At 36.7% G+C, this 8,873-nt stretch overlaps 1 protein-coding gene across 5 annotated transcripts in view; it reads left to right on the forward strand.

Annotated features, from left to right (window-relative positions):
- Positions 1 to 8,873, forward strand: part of LOC109085213 (lysosomal thioesterase PPT2-A-like) — a 34,037-nt gene continuing 25,164 nt past the window's right edge. For 4 of the 5 annotated variants that reach the window (XR_006162585.1, XR_006162587.1, XR_006162584.1 and 1 more), the window contains exons 1-8: positions 1 to 241; positions 437 to 707; positions 1,225 to 1,378; positions 3,751 to 3,846; positions 4,004 to 4,111; positions 5,570 to 5,653; positions 5,815 to 5,899; positions 6,016 to 6,070. Coding sequence is in view for 1 of the 5 variants with exons in the window: in XM_042776087.1 (XP_042632021.1) it covers positions 570 to 707; positions 1,225 to 1,378; positions 3,751 to 3,846; positions 4,004 to 4,111; positions 5,570 to 5,653; positions 5,815 to 5,899; positions 6,016 to 6,070 (720 nt within the window). In the remaining 4 variants the exon portion in view is untranslated. The remainder of the gene's footprint in view (positions 242 to 436; positions 708 to 1,224; positions 1,379 to 3,750; positions 3,847 to 4,003; positions 4,112 to 5,569; positions 5,654 to 5,814; positions 5,900 to 6,015; positions 6,071 to 8,873) is intronic. The other variant, XM_042776087.1, reaches the window with a different exon arrangement.

Raw genomic sequence — 8,873 nt, forward strand, 5'->3', positions numbered from 1 at the left:
CCGCGGTTTTCCTGCGGAATCAGGCTAGTAACACTGTTGCCGCGGGTTGTTTTCATGTTCGCGGGTTTAAGCGATCCAATAACGTGATGTTTATCCCCTAAAATGCGAATTTTACCAGGGGAACCCCACGGAAACGTGATTGGGCTAGTTTTGAGTAGCGATTGGGCGGGTTTTGTTGTGAAAACCTGGCAACCCTGATATAGGCCTAAATATGATAGACGGAGTCGAAAGCACAGCGCAAATATAGGGATAGCAAGTAGGATTTAGAAAAAATTTTTTTTTTTTTTTTTTTTTTTTTTTTTTGATGTAAACGTAGTACCAATGGATATAGCTCATGTTAACATACTCTGAGTACAGTAGGTGGCGGTATGCACCTTTAAAAGTCATGGTTGCAATCTGCCTAAAAAAAGAAACCCAAAAAGAAAGCACAGCGCAACTGCGTTTGCAGTAACTTAAAATACAGGATCTCCCTATGGATTACTTCTAGCGTTACTGTTTTGATTTTATCTTAAATTGTTGGAGGTTTATTTATACAAGACCTTGTTTTTATCTGAATTGCTGTTGGTACGATGCAGGGTGCGTGTGTGTGGTCGCTGGTCGCTGTGTGTGTGTTGTGTGTGTGTGTCGCGTATAAACCGGTGATCATCGTTCACGGGCTCTTCGACAGCCCTGCGGATTTTATCAACCTCCGCCGATTCATCAACCTGGTAAACCGTTAATCTGATCATGTGTTTCTATCGTTTACTCTGTTTCCAGCTGCTGAAGAGTATCAGATCTGTACATTTGCACAGGGTCAATATACAGACAATAACTCCACAGTAGAGACTTGTATTGAGGACAAAAAGCCTTGTGATGTACCAGTGAGAGTAAAAAATGTGTCGTTTTCATAGTCTACCTAAAATTTTATCTAACAGAATAATTGTCATATTAAACGTACAATACATGGAACTTCAAGATATGTGGTTCAACAATTATCAACAAAATGTTCTTATGTTATTTTAAATGATTAAAATGTTATTTACTGAAATGAAATAATATAGGTAATTTATTGCTATAGAAAGATGTTTTGTTGTAGTTCCTCATGGCTCTGGAAATTACATGTGACATGATCCTAACAACTACAAACCCATGCACGGAAAATGTTGCAGAGGCCAGTTTGTTGTCTGTTCATACTGTATGTGATTGATGTGTGTGTTCTGTGTGTGTGTGATTGTCTGGTGACAGTCTCACCCGGGCACTAATGTGACTGTGCTAGACCTGTTTGACCGCAGCGCCAGCTTGCAGCCGCTCTGGAAGCAGGTGGAGGGCTTTACAGAAGTCATATATCCCATCATGCAGAATGCAGCCGAGGGTGTCCATCTCATCTGCTACTCGCAAGGTTTGTAGCCAATGCAGCAGTGATGAGTTGTGTGCTATATGGTGAATACAAGCATGGCTAGAGGCTGTTGCTTTGCAACATAACATTACGCTGTGGTTTGCTGTGCAGCGATTTAAAACAAAAAACAAAAAAAACCCTTTGACCTAATTTATCTGTTGCTGTGCTGAGGTTCAAGCATGGCTGGAAGAGCTGTATTAAACGGTAGGCAGGAGCAGAAATGGGTCACTACCTGTTAACTAAACCAGAGGTCCCTGGCTCAGGTGTTTCATTTTTTTAATATTTTTTTTTTCTGAAAAAAGCCAAAATATCACAGTATATTTTATATTTTCACCCAAAATTTGGAGCCAAATCACAGGAGGATAAAAACAACACCTGGCGGCATCATGTTATTTTTTACAGAGATTGGGTCTATTAGGTCTTTGTTGCATTATAGGGTGACAATTCAAGAATAGGAAAAAAAGTTGTTGTTTTTTCCTCAAGTCTGCGTGCCTGTAACTCAAGAAGTACTGAAGATATCTTAATAATGTCCCTTTATATTTAATCTCTTAACAAATTTTTCTTCTTAACCATCTTAATTGTTAAGGCCCCGTATGCTTCATTTCTAGAGATACAGGCATTTCAATGTGGCTCCTTGAGTAAAATGTTCAACTGTACACTTTTTCAGTGCTCAAAAACTAAATGTGTGTCACTTTGCATTCAGCTGATACATTTTTTTTAAGTGAAATGTCTGAAGAGCAAATAGAGTTTAAATATCTTGTTTCCATCTATCAGAACAACTGCATAGAATGTTTTTTCCCCAAAGTTTGTGTGCCTGTACCTCTAGAAGTATGATCTGTACGGTTCAGTCCCAGAGGGATGATGATCCCAATGCAGGTCCAAATTGTTAAAACAGTTTTTTACCCATTTTCAGTGGTCGAAAACCAAATGTCAATTTGCATACAGCTGATATGTTTTGAATTTTAAGAATGTCTGAACAAATAATATAAATATAAATATATATACAAAAAATGATGTTTCCCTCTATCAATCAAAACAATTGCATCATACCTGTCTGAGTGCCAGAAATGTAAAGTTTGCATGGCTGTAACTTAAGTATTAAATGTATCTCAATATGGTTTTAGATTCTGGTTCCTAAGAAGCTATTCTTTTGCAATCTTGATTTTAAGGCCCTATGGTTCCGTCCCAGAGATATTGGAACTTGGACTATAATGCAACAAAGATAGCTAAAGTCAACAGATTTAACTAGACCTACCAATCTCTGTGTAAAAATTAGCAAAATGCTGCCATCTTTCTAAAGTCGTTTTTACCCCCCTGTAATTTGGCTCCAAATGTCAGTTGAAAATTGTCTTTTTAAACAAAATAAAAAAGATTTGAGCTAAGGAAGCTTCTGAAGTTTGGTTGATTTGACAAGATGTGTGTTTACTGGATAGTCAAATCTCTCTCTCTCTGCCTCTCTCTCTCTCTCTCTCTCTCTCTCTCTCTCTCTCTCTCTCTCTCTCTCTCTCTCTCTCTCTCGCTCTCTCTCTCTCTCGCTCTCTCTCTCTCTCTCTCTCTCCAAAAAAGAGGATAAATTAAAGTCTAGTAAAAACAAAGCATCTAAAGATTGTTTTGTGTTGTGATATAATAATTAAAAAAATTTTTTTTCTTGTTTTGTTTTCTTTTCTCAGTTGCGTATTATTTGTAACAATGTTTTTTTTTCAGTATATTGGCATTACTGTGATAATTTTAGTGTTTTATTTAAATCAGATCAAATAAAAATACAAATTTTACTACTATGTATGACTGCTACATTTTTGCATTTAAGTAATGAAAATTTGGGGAATTGTGCTTAATTGTCAGGATTGTAATATCAATGTATCAATATTAATGCAAAAAAAAAAGGTCTTAAAATAGTTCTCATTTCGTTTAACCCTCTAGTGCTCCTTGGCCACTTTTGATTGAAAAAAAAAATGTTTTGATGTTCTCTTAATTGTAATGGTATGAAACTTGGTGACTTTTGTGCTGCTTGCTATGTGAGTAATGAGGGGGTGAAATTCTGAACCATTTTAAATCCAAAATAAAACACTGCCGTTTAAATGCACATATATTTATGCAGAGAGCTATACAGGCCTCTAGTGGTTACTTCTTGGCGTTACATATGGATATCATTTTTCTGTCTAGGTGGCTCTTTGCATCGGATTTTAAATGTATTTTCTCTGTTTTAATCTTAAATACTGAATTAATGGGGTAAAAAAATATATATATATATCTATAATATATATATATATATCTCTATATATATATATATATATATATATGTTTTAAAAATGTAGAAATATGTCACCTTAGCTTATATAAACATTAAAGCGAGGGCATGTCTGAATCTGTTGCAGGTGGCCTGGTGTGTCGAGGAATCCTGTCCACTCTTCCAGACCATAATGTGCACTCTTTCATATCTCTGTCTTCTCCGCAGGCGGGGCAGTATGGAGGTAACACACTTTCTTCAGTTTTGCTGAGAAACACTGACCTGGTAAAAAAATTGAATTGAAATGCTTCGACTCATTGAGGGTCATGTGAAACCATGGAAAGAGCTGTTTCTGGTTTTGCGCACATTTTAGAAGTTTCATATTTGCTCTTCTTTTGTAGACACAGACTATCTGAAGTACCTCTTCCCTCAGTTTGTCAAATTCAACTTATATCATGTGTGCTATACTGCAGTGGGCCAGAAAATATCAATCTGTAACTACTGGAACGGTGAGTAGAATGAAACGGAAAATAAACACACAAATCATGACATTTCACTTTCATTTGACGTTATTAATGGTGCTGGCATCATTGTTACTATTGTTCATACTGATTTGACTCCTCAGTCAACCCTGTATGTGGAACACAAAAGAAGATATTGTGAAGAATGCTGGTAAAATGAAAAAAAAAAAAAAAAAAAAAAATTTAAGCTACAGGAAAAAAGATTATCATTGTCATGATTAATATTGATAAAGTGTCAATTGCAGCATTACATTTAGATCTGCTCATGTTGTATCAAAGATTTTTTTTACAGTTTTTTGCAGTGTTGAATTACACTTGACTTACGTTTGTGAGCTTATGAATGCACTGAACAATAAGAAGCATTTAGATACGTGAAAAAGAGATCCACTGAAAGCACCAGAGTTTGTTTCGATGCACAATTACTGATTGAATTCTGCACTCTTGCTAATTTTTTGGTCATAAACAACAAAGTCAGTGATGGGGAACAGTCTTTGGTCACTTTTTGTATAATGTGTTTCAGTTTGAATAACCATTTAGTTTTTCTACAATTTCTAATGCATATAAAAAAAACTATTTCACAAATCATTTTAAACTTTTTTTTATTTGTGGAGCCATTGTGGAACATTGTTTGCCATTACAAAAAAAAAGAAAAAAAAACATGACAGGTTTTGTAGATGGTTGATTGTGTATAACTAAAAAGTATTTTAAAAGTATAGTAGCAATTTGAACTTAATTGAAACAGCTTCAAAACTCAAACTGCAAATTGAAAATAGAATAGCTGTTCATAAACATCTTTACTCGAGGTATTTAAATATAGTGATGGCTGAAGGAATATGATGTAGCCTGAAAAAAGTGGGTTTGTGCAAGTTATTTATTTACATTTTTTGCCTTTAATCCCTGAAGTCATACTTGTTTAGAAAGAATTGAGGGTGAGTAAATGATGATATAATTTTCTTTTTTGGGTGAACTAGAGACCAGAGTATCACAGAGCCGTATAGGGCACTTCTCCAGCGATGGGCCAAACCGTGCTGATCCAGCCCAGCTGTATGGTTTCAGTTTTCTACTGTGGGGAAAACTGAAGTAGCCAGACAACAAACAAGTGATCAGTCCTGAGTGGCACCATCACTACACGCATTCTAACAGCACAGCTAACTGTACTGTACTCTAACTGTAAGAACGGTTTGTAATCATGCTGTGCCAAACCAAGCTCAGGTGGAAATATAACTGTAACCATTTCGTTTGGAAAAGCGGCTATAGAGTTGCTCTTTTGATTGGGCCGGTAAGCAACCACCCAGAGCACCGTATCAGCCGAATAACAACACTGTAGCCGTGATCATTCATTGACTGGATATATTTTTTCTCACAATAATGGCATTATTAAAAGGTCTCATATTTCTTTATGGTATGAGACATGCGGCAATGTTTTTTTTTTCTTCTTCTCTCCAGACCCTCATCACAGAGACATGTACATCAACAGCAGTGACTACCTGGCATTACTGGACAATGAAAGAGCAAACCCCAACTCTACCGGTGAGGCAACAGATCACATTATCAGCTTTCTTAAAGTCTACTTTATGTGAGAAGGTAATGATTGTGATTTCTTTGGCTTCGAGTGCCAGAACTTCCTTTTTTTTTCCCCCAAGGATAAAGTGTTTATTTCTGGTTTGTGATGTACTACTTTCTTTGCACAGCTTGGAAACAAAACTTCCTGCGCATTCAGAAGCTGGTGCTGATTGGTGGAGCAGATGATGGAGTCATCACACCATGGCAGTCAAGGTTGGTTAAATTACTTGTCAGTTTTGTCACCTTTAACTCAGATTCATAGAAGCCTTTTTTTTGTTCTTCTTTGAAAAAAGATTTTTTTTATGATGCCTCGTTTTCTTGCTTTTCAGTCAGTTTGGTTTCTATGATGAGAATGAAACCGTCGTTGAGATGAAAAACCAGAAAGTAAGCATCATTTCATTTAGCCGTCTTTGTGTGTGTGTGTGTGTGTGTGTGTGTGTGTGTGTGTGTGTGTATTATATATAATGAGCAGTATCACACAAGTAGCCATGTGATAACGGCTGTATATCAGCACAGCTGTGATTTAGCTGTAGGCACGAGGTTGCAAAAGTGTGTAAATAAAAAAAAAAAAAAGAGACGACAACGGAGTGTCTTTAAAAACTCTCTTTTGTGCAGAACTTCTTCCTTCAAACTTAAGTTTGACAGTTTAATAGCTGAGCCCAAGCCTCCATTACTAATTTGAAAACAGAACTAGAAATGAAGGAACATTGAGTCACTCGTTGTATTATGAGAGAGAGATCTCCTGAGCGAGTCTGTTATCTGTGTCTGATACCAGAATTCATTCTTCAGGCCGATCTTATATCCATAATCACAAAATCAGTTTGAATGTCACTGAGGAAGGACTTTTTTAAAAGGACTTTGTCTCTGTCCTTTTAACAATTAAGGGGATTTGGCATGACATCGCTAGTCAGTGCATTTGTCGTTTGCGTCTCTGTGGTCGCATCTTATGAGGCTGTTTAAAGTAGTAGTAATGTCCTTGTTTCAGGCTGTGTGGGAGAGTGTGGATATGGTATAATAAAGTTTGCCAATCACAGCTGTGGCCGATTATTTGCATTTTTTAAAGAAGTAAAGTAGAATGCAGTGTTTGTTAGAGAGTGAAAATGAGGGTGAGAACACTTGCAAAATGTTAAACGTTTTTTTTTAATGCAAAAAAAAAAAAAATCTCCAGAAATGGAATATAAAAGTCTGCAAATGCCTTTCATGGCCTCTTTAACTTTGGGCTATTACACTGTAATTACAAAATATTGATCCCTTTATTTATTTTATTTTTAATTTTTTTCACATTTTATGTTGCAACCTTGCTTTAAATTTTTTTTTTCTTCATCAGTCTATACTTACACGACATAATGACAAAGATTCAGGTCCTGAGTGCTTTGGACCAGGTTTTTATGAAGGATATTTCTGTGCTACCCTAACTACAACCCTACTCCCCCTAACTAGTGTTTTTGAAAATCACACTCACAGCACGATGGTCTTCAACTTTACTCCAGCATGGCATGGTTTAATTCCAGGCTGCAGGATTGTCAGAATAGTCAGAATTGTGCCAAGGACTCGTCTGGTTCCCATCGTCAAGTCAAGTCACCTTTATTTGTATAGCGCTTTATACAATACTGCTTGTCAAAGCAACTTTACAGTTTCAAACAGGAAAATAGCTTGTCAATAATGCAAGAAGACAATAGCAGAGTAATTTTTCCAGTTAAAGTCAGTTCATTGATGATTCAGTGATGTCATCATTCAGTTCAGCTCTCTTCCAGTAGTGTCTGTGCAATCGGTCAAGTGTCCCCAACTAAACAAGCCAGAGGCGACAGCAGCAAGGAACCAAAACTCCCATCGGTGACAGAATGGAAAAAACCTTGGGAGAAACCAGGCTCAGTCGGGGAGTCAGTTCTCCTCTGACCAGACGAAACCAGCAGTTCAATTCCAGGCTGCAGCAAAGTCAGATTGTGCTGAGGACTTGTCTGGTTCCCGTGGTTTTGTGCAGATGGTTATCGAGGTGATGAGGTCTTCGCAGGGGATCTGTCTCTGGGGCACATCTAGTTTGACATGGTCTCTGCTGACATTACCATCTGATCTGGATACAGACTGGATCTGGTGGTGGACCATCTGGTGGCTACGGTCTCGGAATAAGAGAGAAACAGACTAATATTAGCATAGATCCCCATCAGGTTTTAATGGAAGTGTTCTTTTCAATGGATTTGACCTATGGAAATGTGATAGTGTATTATGTGTATACCAAGTTAAAGAGATGGGTCTTTAATCTAGATTTAAACCGATAGAGTGTGTCTGCCTCCCGAACAATGTTAGCTAGATTGTTGCAGAGTTTGGCCACTAAATAGGAAAGGGATCAGTTGATTTTGATATTCTAGGGAAGCCAGTTCCCGCGTGTGGAGGACTGGTTGAGCTCGCCAAGATAAACCGTTAATAAAGCATTACAATAAAAATTAAGATTAGCAAGACAATTAAGTGTGCAGAACAACCACCCAATAAAGCATTACAATAATCTAACCTTGAGTTCATAAACACATGAATTAACATTTCTGCATTTGACATTGAGAGCATAGGTTGTAATTTAGATATATTTTTAAGATGGATAGATGTTGTTTTAAAAATGCTAGAAACATGGGTTTTGAAGGAAAGATTGCTATCAAATATCACACCTAGGTTCTTAACTGATGACGAATAATTAACAGAGCAGCCATCAAGTGTTACAGTGTTTTAGGTCATTACATGCAGAGGTTTTTGTTCCCTTAATTGAAGTCATTAATCACTTACCCCCATGTCATTACAAAGCTTAGTTCGTCTTCAGAACACAAGTTAAGATATTTTGGATGAAAACCGGGAGGCTTGAGACTGTCCCATAGAACTCCAATTAAAATACACTTTCAACGTGAATAAAAAAAAAAAAAACGTTGTCAGAATACTCCATCTGCCATCAGTGGTTTAACCGTAATGTTATGAAATACTTTTTTGACAATACTTTTTGTACGTGAATAAAAAAAAAAAATTACTTTATTCAACAATTTGTCTCCTCTATGTCTCTCTGCTTCTTCTGTGTCAGCCGCACCACAAGGATGCGGTGTTGTCTTTTAAATCAAAGCGTAAATACACATAGAAAATTTATCCTTATATCCTTATAAAATGTAATTTATTCCTGTGATTTCAAAGCTAAATTTTTAGCATCATTATT

This window comes from Cyprinus carpio, chromosome A19 (genome assembly GCF_018340385.1).
Source record: "Cyprinus carpio isolate SPL01 chromosome A19, ASM1834038v1, whole genome shotgun sequence".
Lineage (NCBI taxonomy): Eukaryota > Metazoa > Chordata > Actinopteri > Cypriniformes > Cyprinidae > Cyprinus > Cyprinus carpio.